This window comes from Pholcus phalangioides, unplaced genomic scaffold, assembly GCF_987345545.1.
Source record: "Pholcus phalangioides strain wild (caught in Gottingen) unplaced genomic scaffold, Ppha-v1.0 ptg000011l_1, whole genome shotgun sequence".
Lineage (NCBI taxonomy): Eukaryota > Metazoa > Arthropoda > Arachnida > Araneae > Pholcidae > Pholcus > Pholcus phalangioides.
The window spans coordinates 1277999-1301286 of record NW_028301604.1 but is presented as its reverse complement, the minus strand read 5'-3'; the positions used below and the strand labels follow the sequence as shown (position 1 = coordinate 1301286).

Below are 23288 nucleotides of genomic sequence, written 5' to 3'. Positions count from 1 at the left end.
AATAGCACTTTAACCCTTAAGCGGCAATTAGAAATCACTAAACTCTTTTCAAAATGCCATATCTTTTCTAATGAAATAGGATTTCTGCCGATTTCCAGCTGGTGCAAACTAGGGAGCATAGGAAAAAGTTTCCCATTGAGAAATAACTTTTACAAAATACCTGGTGTTGTCAGTGCTAAAATAAGAGGCTTCTATGGAGGCGAGATACCTCGTCATTGTCGCGTGAAGGGTTACCACAATATATATATTTTGGACACTCTTCGTGAAACAGTCGATATCTTGGATAGAAGTTTGTGTGACTATTCTGAGTTTTCATTGTTTCTTTGCAGGTTCCTCAGCCGTCATAGTATCAAATATCACGCTAGTCACAGAAACCAACAGAACAGATTACGTCCTGCAAGGCGAAGCGGCGACGCTACACTGTAACTACGTAACGGCACCTGAAGAAACAGTATCTTCAGTACGCTGGGAATGGAAACGCGGTGGTTCCGAAGAGAGTTCCGAGGTGTACGTTTGGAGACCCGGTCGAAGGCCAGTGGCCAAAGAGATATTTTTCGGAAGAACCGACGTAGCAAACCTCGACCCTGGTTTCGTGGTCATCAGGCAAGCCGATATGGAGATGGAAGGAAGGTACACATGCCTCGTGCAGACCAATCAGATGACCGCTCATACTGAATTCACCCTCATTGTGATAGTTGGTAAGTAAACGACAACTAAAGGACCGCTTCACAAAACCAAAGGTGAGCCATCATTAATTATATATATCAGACCTGGCACACTATAAAAAAATCTATTCGGATCCTACATACGAAAAAATATACAGGTTGTCTTGTAAGTGCTGCCTCTATCTCATCAACCATCAATCGTAGAGGTATGATTCCAATTTAGAAAATGCTCAACAGGCATTCAAAAATTACCATGTGCCATTTTTTAGAGTGAACATATAGTGTGTCGCAAAATAAAAACTCTAAACTTTTATACGTTCCTCTTGTCCTCTAACTTTCAATTAGAAAGTTGTTGCCCTGTCTAGTCTGAGCCAAATAAAAAAAGTCCCATGTTTTAAACTGCAATATTCACAGAAATATTTTAGTTCAAAAAATCGGAGAAAAGTTGGGAAATAACAGCCAAAACTAACGTTAACGTTTTTTTCTCTCATTTATTATGTTCTTTCCCAACTTTTCTCCGATTTTTGAATTCGAATATCTCTGTGAATATAGCAGTTAAAAATAAAAGGTTGCTTTTGTTGGACTCAGAAAAAACAGGGCAACAACTTTTTAACTGGAAGTTAGAGGACAGGGAGACCGTATAAAAATTTAGATTTTTTTTATATTTTGTGACGCACTGTATTTTTTCGCTCTAAAAACTGGTACAGTGTAATTTCTGAAGACATTCTGAGCATTTCTCGAATTGAAACCATACGACAAACGGTTGATGAGGTAAAGGCCGCATTAGCACATACAGGACGCCCTGTATACTATACAAAACAAAAGTAAGTCGGTATTTTCTCATTTATCTTCGTAGTGAGATATTTCTAATATTTTTAAAAAGGTAAGTAATCGATTATCCAGTTGATAAATAAATTGGAAATTCACCTTATCACGGTTAATTTTTTTTCTAGTTAATTTATTTCATCAATCTATCGATTTGAACATTTAAAAAAAAGAAATAATAGGATTTCATGAGTTAGATTGTTTGAAATCGAAATCGTTCCAATTTATAATTGAATGAACATGATTTTTTGAAACAGGGTTTTAAGCAATATCAACATTGCTTAAAATACTCGTATATTTGTTATAAACAACTCACATTTTTATACATTCGAATTAATATTATTATAATAAATGGTATTTAATGAGAATTGTTGAAAAAAATGTGAAAATTCTACCGTGTGTATTATAACATTAAAGTGAGAAATGATTAACAGAGGGGAATTTTCCTTCAATTACGAACGATTAAAAATATAAAAATACAATAACTAAAATTTTTATAGGTCTATATCAAAATAATGTCATTAGTGAAATTTTCGCCTCTCCAATTATACCGGAAATAATTTATTTCGTAACATTTGCATGGAAATTCGACGAGATATCAATAGTTGTGCTTTTTACCATTTTTTATGAATCTCTACATATTCGTTCAAGACTTAGTTACTCTAGCAAGTGAAAAATGGGGAAGAAAGCACAATTTCAATTTTTGATATCTTGGTGAATTTTACTTCGAATTTTGCACAGTAATTTTTTTTTCTATTTAATAGAGAGCAAATTTCATCATCAGCATATTTATCATGACGGGTCATACAAAAAGTCCAAAATATCATTTGAATAAAAATTTATTAATACATTGTTTAATTATCTGTTTTTTTACTGTATAACAAAAAAGCGCAAACTTTATTTAACGGCTTATTTTTTGTTGGGGTCATAAAAATTATTAATTTTTATGTTTCCCCCGATTACAATTTCATACACATGAAGCTATAACCACTCGATTTTCCTCTTTTTACTGATATTTTACATTCAATATCTATGAATTTGAAGGGTACAACAAAAGCCCTTTCCTTAATATATGCTGGTCTTTCCCTTATTTTCAGCGGTTTCGAACGCGAATATCTCGGTTATTACCGCATTTAGGAACATGGAAGATTTTTTGTTCGGCTCAGAAGGGACACGGCAACAATTTTGTTGGAAGTTAGAAGCCAAAGGGACAGTATAAGAAAATTAATTTTATATCTCAATACATACAGGGTGTCCCACAAAGGACTTCCTGATTTTAAAATGAAATAACTCAGGAACGGTGATCGATAGAAGAATAACACAGGTGGTACATTTACTTTGAAAGCCGTAAAAATCTACATAAGTTTCAAAATTAGTTTCACGTGTTGCGACAAGTAGCGCCATACGCTGTAATCGCATTACGGTGTCCGAGAAATAGGCTATAAAATGTCCTTTGCAAGCAGTCGTTGCAATCGCATCACAATCGATTCAAAATGTGCACCTTTTGCAGCACAGAGAGGGCGCAAACGAAGAATGAAATTTTCGGCCAGCTTCTATAGTGTCTCAACGGGAATGGACGCACATGCCTCACAGATCAAATCTTGAAGCTTGCCTAGTGTTGCAGGATTGTTCCGGAAAAGAGTGTCCTTTAATTTACCCCACACAAAGTTATCTCAGCGGGTAAGATTGAGTGAACATCGAGGTGGATCCATGAATGTTCCAATTAATATGGAACAGTTCAATGCAATGACTCCATTTCCGAAGTGTTCCTCAAGAAAGGCGAAATCCGTTGTGGTACGGTGTGGTTAGGCCCCATCTTGCATGAATCACGAAGTGCCTCGTTGGTCCTCCAACCCAGGCGACAAATTGATCCAAAACTACAACGTACCGCTCAGTAGTGATCGCTTGCACCATCTCTGTTCTGCGAAAAGTGCGCGTTTTGAATCGATTGTGATGTGATTGGAACGACTGCTTGCCTTATGAACGACAGTTCATATCTAGGCGCTTATTTCTCGGACTCCGCACTGCGATTTCTGCGTATGCCATCTGTCGGCAACATTTGTGACTAATTTAGAAATTTCTTTATCTTATTTTTACGGCTTTGAATACAATCATGCAGCTTGTTTTATTCTTCTATCGATCAACGTTTCCGAGTTATTTCATTTTAAAATCAGGAAGTCCTTTGTGAGACACCCTGTATTTGACGTCTAGTAAAAAAATGACGTGTCTAAAATGGGCACGTTATTTGGATGCTTTTCTAACCAAAGCTATATTTCTACAACCAACGGTTTACGAGTTATTTGAGCTGAAACATATACTCACGTTTTCACCCTGTATACTTCACCGATAGCAAAACTAATCATGATATTATTATTGTTATTAATGGTATAAGAGTCTGAGAATTTCTTTTGTGATGAATCCTTTAAGACATATACATTTTACAAAAGAAAAGAGGAGGGGAAATAAATTCTTGATGATTCATCATTCTATTTATAACATTTTTTTTTTCATGTTGTCACAGGTTCCTGTTCATGACCTACAGATAAATAGCGAAGGGGCTGTCATTGCCACTCTGAGTTGGCCTTCTTCCAAAAAATCTGGTGGTTTTGCAGCCCCCTCATACACACACATATTTCTTCTCTTTTATTCTGTTGGACCTTTCTTTTTCTTTAGACATATGTCCATCTAATGTCACACATTGCTTCACACATATACGTCTCTGAAAACAACTAAAACGGGGAGAAAAAAAGAAACAGATCTAGCCTGTACGAATTTATTTTTTTTTTCGTCTTTTATTATTATTTTGTTACCTTCTCCTGAACAAGACCGGGAGCTGGAATTAAATTTTCTGGTTCGTGCGGAAGAACTCGGGCGAGTACAAGAGATAAACCAGTATCAACAATGTTTCTGGTATGTGGGTATCGGAGTTTTTTTTGGCCAGTCGAAATCCCGGCCCTATATCTCTTCTCTTTCGCCATATATCCATTACATATCCCACCAATATTTTTTTTTTTATTTATTCTTTTTCGTTAGATGACAAAATGGTTTTGTGGGGTCACTGAGGAAAGCAAACCATTAACTTCTGGTAGGGGATGATACTAAATCATAACAGAAACTTCATAAAAGTCTTCTGTAGACAGCTTCTTCAACTCTATTGAGAATTATCACGGCCTTCACTGTCAGAAGCATCTTTACTAACGTTTCAACGGATACTGAATGATACACAACGTTGTAAGAAAAATTCCTTCTTGAGTTAAAAATATTTTTTCCAATATATTTATAGTTTTCTTTGACCTAAAACGTATTTATACTCCAATGGTTTGAAAGTCATTGTTTTTACAATATTCTAAAATGGAATCTCTATCATAAGTTGGGAAATAATCCGTAAAAATGTCTGAGTGCAGAAACGTTTTTGCAAGGTATTGAAAATGAATGTTAGCTTACGAATCTTGGTTATTACGCGGATGAAAGCGACCTCCGATATAACGACACATTCTTCGTCCGCTTTGCTTCGTTGATGTTTTATCAAGTAATTCCTACTAGGGCTTTGAACATTGCGTTTATTTGTTCTATTGTTACCTGACAATGAAAATAATATTTCTTACATGTTTGACGCTCCTACTTGCTCATTGACATGACCTGTATACGGAACATTCCGATATTTCCCGTAATTTTGTCCTTCTCGCCTTTTTTTAAATTTAAATTTCCCATTTTTCAACCATGATTACTTTCATTTATAACTTTCGCTGAAATCAGGAAATACCGATAATTTTCGTAATCTTCAAATTATGTTATAACGGATATGACTAAAATTATGAATATCCATCTCACATATATGCCTGCTTTTTGTTTAACTTTTCCCCCCGTAATATTCATTTCAATTCTCTGAGAAGAGAGTATTTGCTATTGCACTTTCATTCCTCCCTAATAAAATAAGAGTGACCACAAGAAGTATCCTAGAAATTACTTTAGTCATTACCTCTAGTCATCAATAATAATATAGTTCAGAACAGGGGATCTTAACCATGGGTCTTTGGAAAAATTTCAGAGGGTCCGTGAGATTGTATGAAAAAAAATTTAACTGACTGGTTGCACATTACTATAACTCATATGGAATATCCTTTTTTGTAAAGCGGACAGCGGCATTTACTTCATTAGCACAGGGGACCTGTGAATTTCATCATATTGGCACGAAGGGTCTGAGAAGCACAGAAGCTTAAGAACCCGTGCTTTAGACGGATTACCAGCAATGTTCATTCGGTTATCATTTGAAGCCGGTTCAACACCCACAGTGCTACGCCGCTCAAAAATGAGTTTTTGAGTTGCAACTGAGGTGATTTTGATTGATTTTGAAATCAAAAACTAGTTTTTAAAATGCGCGGAGTGGCGTAGCGCTGCAGGGGTAGAACCAGTTTATAGTGTAAAACATTTGTTATGTATATTGTGACTGAGTTTTCCTTCTATTTACTTCTATTAGTTTGCTTTGTGTTATTCATCTTTTTACTCTTTTTCAATCAGATGCTTGCCAAGAAAATGTATGGCACACGACTCTAGACGTCGACAGTTGCTCAGAGGTAATCCATATGAACTGTGTTGGCATTTTCCCGAAACCATCTCTATCCTGTGGAGTCTTCAATGAAGATACCAGGCACTATTTGACTAGCGTTCCCTTTGATCGGGTAGTTACGCTTAGAAACGGAACGTACCATGTCACGCTCAAACGACATTACAGCATTCGAGACTGGTCCAATTATACTAACATTACATTTAGTTGTTACTTCATAATTGACCATACTTCATGGAAAAGAGGAATTCGACATAGGCTTTTTGGAGGTGAGAAAAAAAACCAACGTCAGTTCTCATAGTAGGTGTTCACAATTATATAAGACGCGTTTCCTGTACTATTTTCTTTTTATGAACACAAAAATTGATCTTAGTTAAAAAAAATTTCCAAACACATTTGCATTTATACAGCGTGTCAAGAACCCGGGTCTTTTCAATCGTTGGTAGCAAACAAAAACTTCCATTTGCAAAAGTGTTTTAACTGAATTAAATATTCATATCATAATACTTATACAAGCACTAATTTTTGAAAAAAAATGCAAAATCTACCTTTTATGCTTTTTAAACTTATAGTCATGTCTACAAAAATTTTGTCCTTGCACTCATGTCGCAAAAGAAAAAAAGTTTCATCATCGTATGACAAAAACTGAGCATGGTATTTGATTTTGAAGTCTGGAATTTTTCCGATTTCTTTTTGGCGCTTGTAAGCAATCTTTTTAGGGAATTGAGAAATGAATATAAATATGAAAATAATCGGAAATTTTCTCACTTTCTTTTTAATGTCACTCAATGTGAATCGTTTATAATTTACTAGTAAATGGAAATCTCTAACAATTTTGCTACAAATTTCGTACGCAGAAACTAACGAAGACATTCAAGTAATTACGTGTTTGCAAATAAGCAATGAACTAAATTGTATTGATTTTTTTTTTCAAAACAGTAGAATATCAATTATAATCACTGAATTAGAGACATTTTTGGATTTGATGTGTCTCATGGTTTGGTTAAGTACAAACTTAACTTTTTTACTCTTTAAAATTTGAAGAGCAAAATAGTTAAGTTTATACTTAACCAAATAATGGGATATCAAATTGAAAAATGTCTCTGATTTTTGGTCTGTGTCTTAAATTTTTAAATATTCAATATCTGTTATTATTTGTCGTTAAGCAATGGAACTTATTTTGTTTTACATATTTCCGAAAGGACAAACATATTTCTGGTTATAACTACTCGGTCTAATTTGTTTACTTAAATGTCTGCAATATATGAACATTTACCTCATTTAAAACATTTTTGCAATTAAAAGTTTTTCGCTACCACCAGTGGTTGGGAAGAATATGACATGGGAAAGAACTTTCTAGACACGTTTTACATCGCCAAGACACGTTTTACATCGCCAAGACAGTGTATTAATAATTGCAAATTGTTCAAATAGTATTTGCCCCGACAGTCAAAAAACAGTATTGCAAACAATTGCCGTTTTGACGACTGTACACTGATTAAGATTTTGACATTTTCCCGTGTGTATGCATATGAATTTAGTGATCAAAAATTGTGATGAAATGGTATTATTGCTGAAGTTTATTGTTCTATAAATGAAAATTCAATTCAACATTCTCAAATTACAACCGAATTTTCACTGAAACAAGTAGGTCTACAGCACGTGAAAAATTTATATATTATATGCATGTGTATTGCATTTGATTAATTAAAACTTGAAACACAATCACGTGCAATTTTCATTAGACTTTGTGCGAAAACCTTTGAATGTCAGAATAATAGCTCACTAATAATATTTCGTTTGTAAATTTGGTATGGCTATCTATGGCTATTGAGTTTGATAGAAGCTTCTACTACACGGAGAAAACTTGTCAAGGAAATCTAAGATTATCATACCGACACACAGTTTATGTTTCTTTTGAGATTTAAGAAAACAATGAAACCATCAGAAATTACTTACACGCCGAGTCGAGGAAAGATAATTAATTCCCAGGCATCTGTTAAAATTTCTTGTCGCTGTAGTCGTTTGAAATTTATTAAAGACATAATTTGTATGGTCAAGAAGAGGAGGCATTTAGAGAAAAGAAAATAGGAATGAATATATATCCCGTTAGCTGATGGTACCAAAAGATAGTCGTAACGTGCAGAGATATCAATGTCGTAAGTACCGCTTTCGGAAAGTGAGAAAAGAAAAGAGAAACGGGTTTGATAGCCCATATAGCCTTCCATCAACTCACCACGGTTGGTTAGCGTTGACAACAATTTGTTTCGCTAGTCCTCTATTCGAACCCTTCTCAGCCAGTGTGATCTATACAAACAACCGAGTACACGAGTCGATAGCTACTGAGAATCTACTTGTTCTTGTTCCTATTTGAGAAGAGAGAGTTTTGTGTTCCTCTTTTTCCCAAGTCCAGTCTTCAACAGCTAATGACGTCTGGAAAAATCCCTATTACTCCCTGAAGAGAAGGTAACACTGCGCTTCCACCAAATCTAACATTAGGGATTTCAACGCTTCGCTGCCCTGGATAAGTCGTACGAATACCGGTACCATGCTATTGCTGTATCTTCAAACGATTTTTTTGCCTCCACCAATTTAATGGCAAGACTTTGTATGGTATCTAGGAAACCTCTTTTATTTAAAAAAAATATCTTTTTTTTTTCTCACGCTGTCAGACACACATTCAATGCCGTATAAATATATATTACACATCCCTTTTTTTTTGGTATTTCACATGAAACTCTCCACGTGTTGTTCAAGAGCGAAAAAGTTTTATGAAATGTCAGGATGAACGCAAACTAACAAAATTCATTAAAATCTTGATAGATATTCATATCATTAACGAGTTTCAATGGCTTCCGCACGAACCCCGTACTTTATACTAAATGGACTTTCCTCCAGAACTTCCGATCTGGTCATCGAAGCATAAACATAGACCAAAAAATATAATTTAGGTATTGAAGAAGTCCCATACCTTTCAACATGATCAAAAAGCCGCAGAAACTATGCTCTAGTAGAAGTACCATTAAAAATATTATTTGACCAAATGTATTTCAAATTTGATACATGTGTAGTCAATTCTATGTGCTTTGTAATGTCAATACAATGTTTAATATATCTTGATACTTATTCTTTTACATATTTACTTATTACACACATATAATTATTTGCATATTAGTACCTTGCACTCATGATGAAATAGCATGACATGAGTTGATAGAAAATTGATTCAAAATAAATAAAAACTGTTCAGTTCATATAAAATCAGGCTTATTTAAAATTTAATTTTAATTTTAAACTTTTAATACTAAAAATGAAAATTAATTTTTTTGCAAATCAAGTATTTATGAATGGATTTCAAATATTTTTCCTCATTCTATGAACAATAGTTTCTTTTGTTTTGAATAAATTTTTATTCAATATTATCCATGTCATGCTATTTTATCATGCACACAAGGTTTTATTAATGTATTTTTCTTAATGTTTGAAAATTTGTAAAAAGAAAAGTTACAAAGGTATGTAAAACATTGTATTGTCATAGCATAGTGCATACAGTGCAATTGAATACATGCGTAACAAATTGAAAATAAATCAATGGTTAAAATAATATTTCTATTAAAGCATAGTTTATGAGGCTTTTTGACCATCATAAATAGTAAGCGACCTCTTAAGTTCTTCTTCAAAGTTCTTTCCAGAATCTGAGTAAAATGTTAAAAAAAAAACGAAACAGGTATCAAATCCAAAAAAGAGAAATATAAAATTTTAGCTATGATAACTAGCTATATTGTAATAAAATTCAATCATTGTGTAAAACAACTTTAGATTATTCCGATGTGTTTCATTTGAATAGATATTCTTTGTATAAATTTACCGAGGTTTCAGACAAACCGGAAAACCTGATACGGGTAAAGTCTCAGAGGCAAAAATTCCTGCACCATCTTCTAATTATTAAAAAAACCACGCGAAATAGAATCTAGAGTCGCTAAGTATAAAAAAAGACTACTTATAAACCATAAAATATTTTTAGTTGTTCAAAGTTTTAAAATTTATTTAAAACGTGACTCCATTAAATGTATTATCTTTTACATTTTACCGTTTGTGTGTTTTACTTTCGTATTTGTCTTATCGTGCTGAGTTTATTGTTAGGATAATGTATAAAAAGCTCTTATATATATAAAGTGTTGTAATGAGATAAAACTGGATTCCCCTCTCTCCTTGCAGTTTACAATAATAAAACTTATCGGTGATTAAACGTATGTGTATCAAACGGTAGACGATAACGTGGTTATGTTATTTTTTTGGAAAATTTCTCATTTCTGCTAGGTTGTTGGTAGGTATACATTTACAAAATACAATGATAATCTCGCGGCAACTGAATTCCGCGACACATCAACACAGTCATTTTCCCGTATTATCATTTTTTTTAAAACCATTTTTGCTTTATTTCATATTATTTTATTTTACTTTCAAACCTTCACCTGCTCGTTTTCTGGCGTTTGCACGAAATTCGTGAACCACGTGTACGTTTTTCCGCAGTGTTTCAACAAGCTTGGATCATTTTTCTTTGGCCGTAATGGGCTGAAAGTGGTGAGATAACTACGTGAAAATCACGTTTGGCCGCTGTTTATGTTACTACAAAACTCAGAAAAGAAAGGCCACAAAAAAAAAAAATTACATATATATAAAACAGTAAAGAACCATAGTGTGTGTTTAATACTTTTTTGTCACGTGAGACGCCGGAAGAATATTCGTGTCACGGAACTCCGTGACGAGAAACAAAAAATACCCTAAAAAATACAGCATATTTTGTTGGTTATATTGTGAATTATCTTATTCTGGTCATATATTTCCTTTTTCTTGTTTCATTGTTAACAAGAAGAGATAGTAATAATTGTTACAGATGTTTAAAAGACTTCAGAATCAGCGGAACAGAAAACGCAGATGAGAAAATGGATTTTTGAGAGGTAATGGATCAGAGAGTTCATGTTTAATGATACAACGAATCCATTTTTTCCAACTGGATTTGTTGTTCTTCTGATTCTCAAGTCTTTGAACATTCTTTCCAAATACAGTAAAATCCTACTATAACGAACTTCGCTTACAATGGACAGCTAAAAAAATTATAAAAATTGCAAAATTTTTATCTAACGAATTTAAAACTCGTTTTAAGTATGTAAAAAAGTACTAACTCGTTTAAAAAGCATTTCCAAGCAAGCGATTGAACATCGATCGTTGTTTTGTTTTGCGTAAATATGGATGTGCTGCGTGACTCATACCGCCGCTCGTCAGCTAGAAAAATTAAATTAATACAGTGTATACGTACACAACTCTTTCAATCCAACCTATGTTAAAGGCTAATAATGAATAAACACTTTTACAGCTAACTAGTGTACTTTCATTGATGTACACCCTGTAGCATTACACCCGTAAAAGAATTATTTGTTATAAATCGGATTTTCATAATAACGAACAACCTTCAACCCCTATTAGTCCGTTATAACGAGACTCTACTGTACTTTAATTTTATCGCAAAACTTTTTCATAAATACTATCCCTTATGCAGCATACTATAACTGAATCCTCTGAATTCAACTTGATTTCTATTGGGATTTTAGGGGATCTCATGCCCTTCAAAGCATAGAAAAATCTATGGTTTCTTTACTCACTTATATACATATATATATCGAAGAAAATTTTGGCTCTCACTGTATTACCTACTAAAAACCGCATGCTAAAATTCCACTTGGAACACGAGTTGTTTAAAAATAAAAATGTAAATAAAAGGGGGTTATTGTGTGGTGAAGATTTTTACGTTTTTTGCGATTTCTCAAAACCCCAATTTTCAACCACGCATGCATGATAATTCAAGAAATAATTAACCCCCCCCCCACCCCGATTTAAAAAAAAATAGCAGTTTTTATTTGCATTGATACAACGATTGAAATTGAACTAAATGATTTCAGATCCATACATAAATATTTGATTTATATAAAAAAAATTGTTTTTAATTTTTGAAAATTTAAATTTTAAATTGAATTTTAATTAAGAATGCATCAATGAAATTTCAATCGGTTAGTTCATTTTGTGAAATGACCTGTTTTCTTCATTTTAATTCCGAAATTGTGTGGTTACATTGAAGCTATGTCATTTTATCATGCGCGCAAGCTCTTTATAATGTATTTTATTGAAAATTTTCAAAAAAAAAAAATAAGTATTAGAGATGTGCAAAACTTAATACTTTTCTCTGGTATAGAATAGAATATTTATCAAAAACATATGTAAAAAATTTGAAATTTTGAATCAATGGTTAAATAGTATTTTTAATGATATTTCAACTAGAGCATAGTTTTTACCATGTTAAAAGATGTGATACTCCTTAAACTTTGTGAGTGATATATCCAATGAATATACGTGAATGGATATACTATGCACGTTTGTGGGAACTTAATGCACGCTTCAATCTTCCACATCTTTAAATATCAGTTGATTGTTACGAGATTCAATAATTTCCATTGTTGAAAATCGTATCGAGAGAGAAAGAACCTCTAACAAACCTCTCCCTACAAAGGGCTAGAGAGATGAACATCAAATATCTTGATCTGTGCACGGACTCTTATGTCCTCTTTTATGCACTGCAAAGACCTGACAATATTGAACTGGGCAATAAACTTAAAATTATAAACTTGACACTTTATATTGTTTGGTTTTTTTTTTTTTTTTAGTAAATTGACTCGTTTCACCAAATTGCAGTTCTTTTTTTTCCCTATCGGAGTCCCTCGGAAATGGTGACAATCAGACATGTGTTATTTCTAGGGCTTCCTAATTTTAATACTGATCTCATTCGCTAACCCCTGCACAGGATTACCTCTCGGCGTCAAATCCTCAGGGATGGGACTTTAAGTCATAGCTTATATAAAAGTATTATTAAAAATATCATTTATTCATTGATTTATGTAAAATTTTCACCATATATATATTAGATTGTGTGTGTTACCCTATGCCAGTACAAAATCTTACAAATCGTTAATACTTAATTTTTTACGAATTTAAAAATACATTAAAAACAGCTTACACGCATGATAAAATAGCATGAAGTCAATGTAATTGAATAAAAAATGATTCAGACTAAAAAAAAAACCACTTCATTTCATTAAAATGGTGAAAAAGATTTGGAGATTTTATCGAATTAATCTCTTATTCGAAATTAGGTTTCAAATTTTTGAAATTTTTTAAATTAAAAAAAAATTATAACGCAAGCATTTATGAATGGATCTCAAATCTTTTTCGCTATTTTATGAACAGAACCGTTTCGTTTGTTTTGAAACAATATTTATTCAATTTCGTCGAAGTCATGTTATTTTATCATGTGCTCAAGCTTGGAGATATGTAAAATTTTGCACTGGCACATAGGATAGCATACACAACCAAATATATGTGGTAAAGTTTCGAAATAAATCAATAGAAATGATATTTTTAATAATATTTCAACATAAGAAAATTTTTCACCATGTTAAAAAGTAGGAACCCCCCCCCCCCCATTAAACTGACTTTTTCTCTCTTATTCTCGAAATTCAAAATGAAAAAAAAAATCGCCAAGAAAAAGAAGTTGTTAATAATACAGTATCGGTTCTCGCGTAGAAAAATCGCCGAGAACGCGGCTGAAATCTATTTAAAACCTCGTGAAGTGAACGACCATTTATCTTTATGAAGAAACCTCAGCAAGAGTCGCGTGTGATTCTGATTAATCGAAGAAAGCGTTCTTAATCGAGGGAATTGAATCATCTAAATGGTCGCATCATTACATCAGTCAAGTTATAGTCGAGATTATATAAATGATTTTATAAAATCATCATTAGTAGTTCATCATTCACTGAGGAGAGTATTTTATCCCTGTATTATTTTTTTTCTAGAGATGCGGGGTGAACATAAAATAACATGATCTATTCTCAGCGAATTCTGCAGCTAAAACCAATAGTCGGTCTGATACCAAATTTTGCACACACTATTCGGTGTATACGATATGACGTATATTATTATCGGTAGTCTGTATATTTCAGATATATTTCAGACATTTCAGAGCATATTTTCGAAAGGGAACATTTCCACTTTTGATAAATTTACAGTAGAAATAAAAAAACGTTTTTTTCTCCGGAATGGACTGCTTTACTAAAGTAGAAAATAGCCCGGCATGTAACATGACGGAGTGAATTAAGAATATGTAAATATTATGTTTCTTAGATAAACATTAAAGGGAGTTATCTACATTCAAATTTTGGAAATTTTTCGTTTTGAAAGAAAATTAGTGGAAATAGAGTTGTTGGTAAAAATTAGAGCTGGTTAAAAGTCCAAAAAATTGAAAATTTCGACTCCACTCGTTAATTCCAGAAAGATTCACCCAGCCAAGAGAGAGTAAGGTACCCTTACTTCTCTCTCGTGAATAACATAAAAAACACGATTATTCTACAGTAGAACCTTCAATGACGGACACTCGGACACATCCACCAACGGGCACTTTTTTGAAGCACGTCGACGGGAATCAATGTATTTTACTGTCCATTAATAGACACTCCTCGTTAGCGAAATTCTCTGTCCCCATGGGTGTCCGTTATCGAGAGGTTCTATCAAGGGCATAGCGAGGGGGGACTTGGGGATCTGGTCCCCTCCCCCCCCCCGAAATGTGAGAAAATCACCGAGAAAAGGGAAAAAGATGGCCAAATCAATTGTTTTTTTCATTTTGCCCCCCCCCCCCGAATGAAACTTCTGGCTGCGCCCCTGGGTTCTACTATAAAATGCCACTTTGAAAAAAATCCCTTAACGCCAATTGGACAATCGTTTTGTCACGTTCCCTTTTGAATGAAAAATACCGAAGTATGAATGAATAAGGGGTGAATACGTTAAAAATGACCCAATTTACATTATAATTTCGACCAAAAATATTCCCGTTTGAATAAGCCCTGTTGCATAATCCGACAGTGCTTATCCCAGAGATTCAGAAGCCGTTGAAAAGTGGATTTAGAAAAAAAAGTGGAAATGTTCTCTTTTGAAAAGAAACTCTTCACATGTGCTTTAATTAAATAATTTTCACATATAATAAGTCTATTCCTGGAATAGGAGCTAATTATTTAGAAAGCTGAAAATGCAGTCGAATTTTGTTAATTCGAAGTCCACTGGAAAAAATGCCAAATTATCCAAAAGCAGAGTTTGACTTCTTGTAGAATTTTTCCAAACTAAATTTGCTCATACAAAAATCACGTTTTTTTTCCCTCCAACTAATTCAACAAAAAATTCGAAAGAAGTTCGAATTAAACAAGAAATAGTTTACATTAAATTAACAGCAAACTCAAGGAGAGCTCGCGAAAGTTGGAAGTAGAAAAAATTCGAATTAACCAAGTTATACTGTATTTACTAAAATAACTGAGGTCTCTATACCCCAGATTTTATTATCATTTTTATAAAAAAAAATATATTATTACACGGTTCAATAAATTTTTGATTCGAATAAGATAAAAAGGTTTTTTTTTTCGAGTTTCGTGGCGGTCGAATATTGTATGCATCGGAGGTTTTTGAACGATCTAGAATAGAATTTGTTATAATAAATCGTGTATGTGTTTTTATATACAGAAAAGTAACTGACTCTTTCTCTCTCATCCAACCACGTAATGCAATTTTACTATTTTTATACCTCACGTATAAAGCATTTGAAAACTCTATATTCTTTCCATTGATATTCGTAGACATATTTTTCAGGTATATTTGAACTTTTTGCAATATCAATAGTGGCAGTGAATTCTTATTTACAAGATGTATGGAAGTTATCTTAATTTACGAGTAATTTACTTTGTTAATTCATTTGAAATAGGGAATAAAGTTCTTAAATTCGTTTTAATTTTTAAACTGCTAAATCATAGAAACATACTTCACAAATAGAAGAAATTTTCTAATAAACGTATGAATCTAAGATATTTATTCCAAAAGGGACTGTGCATATACACCGAAATACAATTTTTTTTTATACGGCTTCTCATGCCTATAACTTATAGTTAGAAACTTTTAGTACTGCGTTTATTGAGTCCAATAGAAAAAAATCACACTTTCTAACTGAAATAATTACTGAGATACCGCAAATTTTTAAATATTTTACATGCTGTTAAGGGGGGGGGGGGCATCTGAGAAACGGCGCTATGTATTCAGTTACTTCGCTTGTCATTGATTGGATGAGCATTCCAATATGATGCTGAGATTATTAACCTCAAAGGGAATATATACAGTATAACTGCACTATAATTCTAATACTTTGCACCATAAATTTGATAAAATAGTTGCATGTTCAAAATTTATACATTTAACTACAACCAAATTAAGCATCCACTAGTTATAATTATTTATATATAATAACTATAATTCAATAATTAACCAATGAATTGATTAACCACTATATATTTAAATAATTTATTTATTACGAACAGTGAAAGCCTGTTTTTAATGAATCAATAAACTATCATGAGAGAACTTGTTATTTCCTGACACTTATTAATTGATAATCATAATTCATTAATAATTAAAAGTTCCTATATTAGCACGTTTTAATGACAGTCCGTTTGTGTTGTTCTTTAAGACGTGTACTATCGGAGGTGTTTGGGATTCGTCCCGTAACCAAGAATACGGCAAGACAGAGGCGTCGAGCCACAGCTTTCACTGTAGTGGTTATTTTTACATTGATTTATACAAGAAACAAATCCTACCACGATTACGATGCGGTAATCATTTTTTTTTTCGAAATTTGAGGGGAAAACTATATATGTCTATATTATTAAAATCAATTAATTAATTTAATTAATTAACGATTAATAATAACGATAATTAATCCTTGCAAAAATGCCGTTGCATTTAGTAGCTGAAAGTGGAAACTGTCCGTTTTATAGTGGATATGACCCACAGCAAAGTGTTGTTAATTCCATCCTACAAAGTTAACTAAATGATGTTAACGAGATTCGCCAGTTCGTCCTAGTTTTGTTGGCAGAAAAGCGCATTCATTCCATATCCAATAATGTATGAATTCCCCTTTTTGTGTCTCAATGACTTGAAATCGGGGATTCATCGTTGTTAATATGGAAAATTAAGTTTCATAACTGAATACAATATTTTGTCATTCGTTGCTCCACGTAGCTCTGGCTTGACACCACTCTAACCCTGTCGATCAAAAGAATCGTGCTGATCCTAAGGCTATTTTGAACGATATACAGTTCGTCAACATACCATTAGGCTGGTCGTTTACTGAAAGCAACAACACGCAGCAAGCTACGCCGGCGACAACAGCCGACATTGACTCAGACGAATAGGAGCGTCTGACGTCGTCCACTGAAAGCGACCATTGCACGCTACTCAGTTCGCGACTGCAGACGAGTGGTGATACAGATTAGTTACCTTGAGACAATATTGAAAAACTAAAAGTTTTGAGGAATGGATCCAGAGGACCTGTATTTGTCAAATCCATACTTAATGCAACATCTGGCACAAGTTTGGGGCGTTCATCATGTGAATGAAATAAATAAATAATAATATATGTAATATAGATTAGTACTTACCATCACAACCCATGAACGGCAATTATCAAATTACATTTTCCATGTTCACTCTGAAAAGGAGGGTGTAGAGAGAGAGAGAGAAAGAGACCAAAGAGGAGAAAAGAACGGTGCTATTACCAGAGAAAAAGTGAACAATAGCAATGCACCCGCGCAGAAACGGCAAGACGCGTAAAATCCCAATTTGGTCGGATTGGTCGCTCGTCTGCTGCTGTTACTTTATGCCAGTCCCTCATTTACTGATCACTCTGTATACAGGGTGATTTGTGGTGAACACAGGGTGATTCGTGGTCACTAGACAAGGCGCTGCCATTGCACACATAAACTGCGTGTCAGATAGAAAAATCTTGGAACGATTTAACCGGTATCTGTGCGAAACGGGCTTCCTTGTCAGCTGATGCAGAATACAGGGTGTGACAGGAGGACACCAACAAGAAGTTCGTTCTACAGAGACACCGGTACACTTCCTCAGCGGTATTTTGATTTGGCACGCGTCTTGTCTAAAATACATTCCCTGTATAGTATAAGGAACTCCAGAGCATTCAAGTCCGCGGCATCATGCATGAAATGCATCTCCATCTTTACATTCATTCTACAATACATGATAGAAGTGACACGATATGTAGCAATAACAGAGCTTTCTGCGTTCGATGGCAGGGATGTTCAACGCTTGCGTTGCGACGATGCATTGTATGACGAAAAAATTTTACTTGTTTAGATTCACTCCTTAAGTTCTATCACTCCTTAAAGTTTCACTTCCTGAATCACCCTGTATTCAGACTCTACACATGTAAGATTCCAAAATATCGATATCGCATGCTCATAACATCACACATGTTGGGTCTCTTCTCAAATCATCGTATTTCTTCCCATACCTTCAAAGTGTTGCAATGCGTTTTATTTCAGCGTATATTATACGATATTTAAAGTGAACATAAGAACACATCACAAAAATATTTTTTCGATGAATCTTTTGTACTTAAAAGTATTGTCCATGACTTTTTTCTTGTCACAGTAACTTATTGTTAAATTATGGCATCAGTGACGTTTAAAAAAAAAGCAAGAAAGAAATGTCTTTGATACATGGGAAAGAAATTTTGTTTTTCTGTATTTCTTTTCACGGTTATTCGCAGCCTCACAAAATAATGCTCAATTTTGTATTTTCAGCTCTTGGCTGTCCTCCAAAACCTCCGTCTCCAGGGTCTGGTACCTATAACATGTCTGAAGAAAAATCTTGCTGGGGCAATCCACGAGAAGGGGCAATCGTTCGTTACTCCTGTAACAAAAACAAAAAACTCGAAGGTCCCGATACATTGGTTTGCAGAGATGGATTATGGGGCCCAGAAGCTTCACAACTGAGGGGGCCAAGAAAGCCGACATGCAGTAAGTGTTGGATCGCATATTTTAATTTAGTTTGAAACATTCCGAAAAAGACTACACTAATCATGGTGTATGAGAACCAAAATGACTTAAAATTGATTCAAGAAACGTAACACACTGATTATCAAAGTTATTAAAAATATACTTGACGCCGTTTTTTGTAATCATAGATAATGTTATCACGTGGTTATTATTATCAGTTTCGCAAAGAACGGAACGGACCACCTACCATAACATAGGAAAAAATTCGTTTGTAACCATCAGGATTTATGTTTTCAACTTTTTTTCGGTCTCAATTTTTTTCTTACCTATCCTTAACGACACACTACACAGTCCGTCTCAAAAAGTTAGACACTATAGACTAGTGTTTCCCAAAGTGGGCAATATCGCCCCCTGGGAGAGCGATGGAATGTGTACCAAGGGGGCGATCGAAGCTACGGGTATGACATAGGATCGATCCTATGGGTTGGCTTGAGTTAGGGGGTGATGACAGAATAAAAAATTCTGCAGAAGGGGGCGATGAAACAAAACGTTTGGGAAACTATGCTATAGATATTTAACTGCACCATGGATACCGTTTCAAATTCTGCTTTTGTAAACGCACACACACACACACACAATTTTGAAAAATAGCGGTCTCAAACGTTTAGAAAAACTTCCAATTATATGCAAATTTCGAAGATCGAGTCTATATGGCGTATCAGAGACGTAATAGTATAAAAGTGGAAAGCTATCGGATTGGTTTTCATTTAAAAAAAATTGCCGAAGTCGTCGGATATTTTGTACGATGAAATCCTTCGAGTACTTCATTTAAAAGCAAAAAAAGAAAAGCTGTAAAAGCTGCTATTGCTTTGAGCAGGTCGAAATGAATTGTCTGGCGTGTATTGAGCCAACGTGTGTCCCAAAAGCCAAAACCTGGTTGTGGTAGGCAACGCAGTAAAGGTTTACGAGAAAACAAAACCGTTGGAAGATGGGTTTCAACGCGAAAAATGATCTTGCATGAAATTATGAAAGATCCTGAAGTGAAAATTTCAACAGATACAGTTCATAGATCAGAGAAACTTGTATTTGATTCACATAAAAGAGTTGTTAGGAAATCGCCTGCCACTAAAGAAAGGTGGAGAAGAGAGACAAATGGGCACGAAATCATGTTTTACGGAGACAAATAGCTTCATATCATATTTAGTAGTGCAAAAAAAAAACTGGAACTCACATGTTGCAGTCAAATATTTTCAGCACACAGGAAGGTGGGGCTTCGATTATGGTATGGGCAGTATTTGCTTCTTCTAATGGGCAGGCTTCCTTAATTTTTGAAATTGATCGTCAAAACTCTGATGCTTGAAGGAGATCCCAGAGAAAAATTTGCCACTGATTGGATAAAATTTAAAGAGGACCAAACTTGACATTTCAACATTATAACGTGTTTATTCAAAGATCTGCTAGCACAACAAAAGCTCTTTTATCGCAAAAATGTATCGGTTTTAGACTGACCATCGACGAGTCCTGACTTGAATTCTATTAGAAATGTATGAGACATACTTACGGTAAATGTGTTTGCAAATGAAATACAGTATTCGACTGTTGATGATTTCAAGAGCTCTATCGAGGAAGCATGGTACATTTTTTCTGTTCGAATCCTACAGAATTTCATTAGATTCATGAAGGATATTGTGTATGTGTGTGCATGTGAAGAAACAAAATTAAAAGTACATGAGCTATGAGGTCACGGCGATTTATGGTGAACGGGGAATTCTCTGGTTGGACAGGCGTCACAAGTGGAGTTCCTCAAGGAAGTGTCCTTGGTCCCATACTTTTTCACTTTTTATCGATAAACTCGATCAGTATATCTATGGGATTGCTAGCAAATTCACAGATGACGTGAAGCTAATGGGGTTAATTGGGAATCAAAGCGATAATGAGTTTCTCCAGACCAACTTAAACAGGATTACAGCATGGGCAAATGAATGGAGCACGACGTTCAGCGTTGACAAGTGCATGGTCGCTCATTTTGGTTCGAACAACCCACGGTTCTCTTACGAGTTGAATGGTGTCACTATCCCGGATGCAACTAGGGTCACCGGGATGCAACTAGGGTCTAGGACGAGCGTCTTTAGGTTTTCTGAACATTGTTCAGCGGTGGTCAAAAAATCGAACGGAATGCTCGGTTTTATTTTCAAAAAGTTCTCTTCGCGTTCTCCTAAAGTAATTCTTCCGCTTTTCCGAGGCTTAGTTCATCCTCGACTGGAGCATGCTGTAAGGTTTTGGAGACCATACCTACAGAGGGATATTGACTTGGTTGAAGGGGTGCAGAGAAGAGCTACGCGTGTCCTTATTGGCACACGGAGCTTGAGTTATGAAGACAGACTTCATTTTTTCAATATGTTTACATTGAATGAACGCAGGTGTCGGGGGGACATGATCGAAGTGTTCAAAATTTTCAGCGGGATGGATAGGATGGACCATGAATTATTAGCATACCGTCAATCGACTGCTTTTACAAGGATACACGAGTATCGATTGGTAAGGGACAATGCGAGGTTATGGTGTCGCAGGGAATTTTTCCTCTAATAGGGTTGTTAATAAATGGAATAGCTTACCCTCGAAGGCAGTAAATTGTAACACAATTGACACGTTTAAAAACAAATACGATAAACATGTTGGGATAAATCGGGAAGTTATCCATACTTAGAATAAGACAACCATAAGTATTCTTATGGGCATTGTATTTGTAAGCCTATTTAGCCTTTAATTTTTTTTAAATCTGAATTTTCTCTAAACTTTGAGGTAACCATTTTTTTGTATTTTCGATACTATAAATATTCTAAAAGTTTTTTCTTAGAAATATTTTTCTCATAAATGTATAAATGCTTCAGGTATTATCCCATTAAAAGGTGTTAATTTTATGAGCTGTATTTCTCTTGTTTTTTAAGAAAAGTTCATTATCTAAACATTTGAGAAGGACTGTACTGGAGGATTTAAATTGTTTGTCCATAGGACCATCTCTGCAACCGTTGACTTTAGTAGTATACTTTCAGTTATGCAAAAAGTTTTGAGATGGCATGCGGTTTCTTAAAATGTCATAATTTATTTGAGGAGTTGTATCACATAAAAAATAAAGAGATTAACTTTTTAAACAGGGTTCCCGCCAAAAAAACTCAATCATAACATGTTTGCCCTGTCTCTCTTGAGGCCAACAAAAGAAATTCGCGTTTTCCATACATCTCAGCAATATTCGCTGAGATATTTGGATTTAAAAAACGGAGAAAAGTTGGGAAAGAACCGAATAAATGAGGAGAGAGAGAGACATATACATATATAACTTAATTAATGCAGTTTTTCAATTCAAATTTCTCAGTGAATATTGCACTTAGAAACGTGGAATTTTTTGTTGTCCTGAGAAGAAACAGGGAAACAACTTTCTATTTGGATTTTTGAGAACAGGGTGTCCGTATAAAAAAGTTAATTTTTATATTTTAATAACTATACTGCCGTTTGCAACATGAATTACGTATCTGAGTTTTCCACGTTACGTTTCACCAGTAAAATGTGGCAAGGGGAATTATGGAATCACCCTGTATGTATACTACTTACAATGGATATCATCGTCTTATTTACGTCTGATGTATAGTACATTTCTCAAAATAATTTTTAAATTTTTTTCTTTCAGATTCAGCCAGAACAATTAGACATAGCATTCTGTTGACGAAACTTGAATATGTAATTCTGTTGTGGGCGGCACGATTTTCCGTGCTTTAAAAAGATGAGAGAGAAAACGGCTTGAAAACTTGACGTTCGCTACGATGTGCAACTTTTTCATTGAAGTTATAAAAATTTAGGATGTTGATTTGAACAAAAAAAAAAAAAAAAAAAATACTGGTAAAAAAACAACTGAAAAAGAAAAACCTCAAGCACCTCTGTCAAAAATGGAAGTTTGGTATAGGAAACAGAAGTTTGAAAAAACAAAAATTAGTCGTAGGCCGCCTATGTTTTTGCTTCTGTGTCTATGACAAACTGTGACTGTAGAATGTTGACAGCTGCTGCTTCATCAGTTGCAGTAACTCTTTCTCGTCAATGAAGCTTGACTTGGATGATATTTAATAAAAAGAAAACGACACTTCATGCCGTCAATTTTTCTTTAAAAAAAACAAACAAACAAATTTGAGTTAATTAGAAATGCGTTCAAATATTGATGCTTTTGCAAACTGTAGCCTGAGGAAAGCTTCATCTTTTCAGAAGCTCGCATTTGACAAATGTTATCAGAACTCGTCTGTAATT

General features: G+C 34.3%; 1 protein-coding gene across 1 annotated transcript in view; it reads left to right on the top strand.

The window, feature by feature from the left end:
* LOC149079924 (uncharacterized) overlaps positions 1–22891 on the top strand; it is a 170004-nt gene extending 147113 nt beyond the window's left edge. The window contains exons 2-5 of the mRNA XM_089238808.1: positions 330–698; positions 6009–6323; positions 18801–19016; positions 22681–22891. Of these exons, the coding sequence (XP_089094934.1) occupies positions 330–698; positions 6009–6323; positions 18801–19016; positions 22681–22769 (989 nt within the window). The 3' untranslated portion in view covers positions 22770–22891. The remainder of the gene's footprint in view (positions 1–329; positions 699–6008; positions 6324–18800; positions 19017–22680) is intronic.
* The last annotated feature ends 397 nt before the right edge of the window (positions 22892–23288 follow it).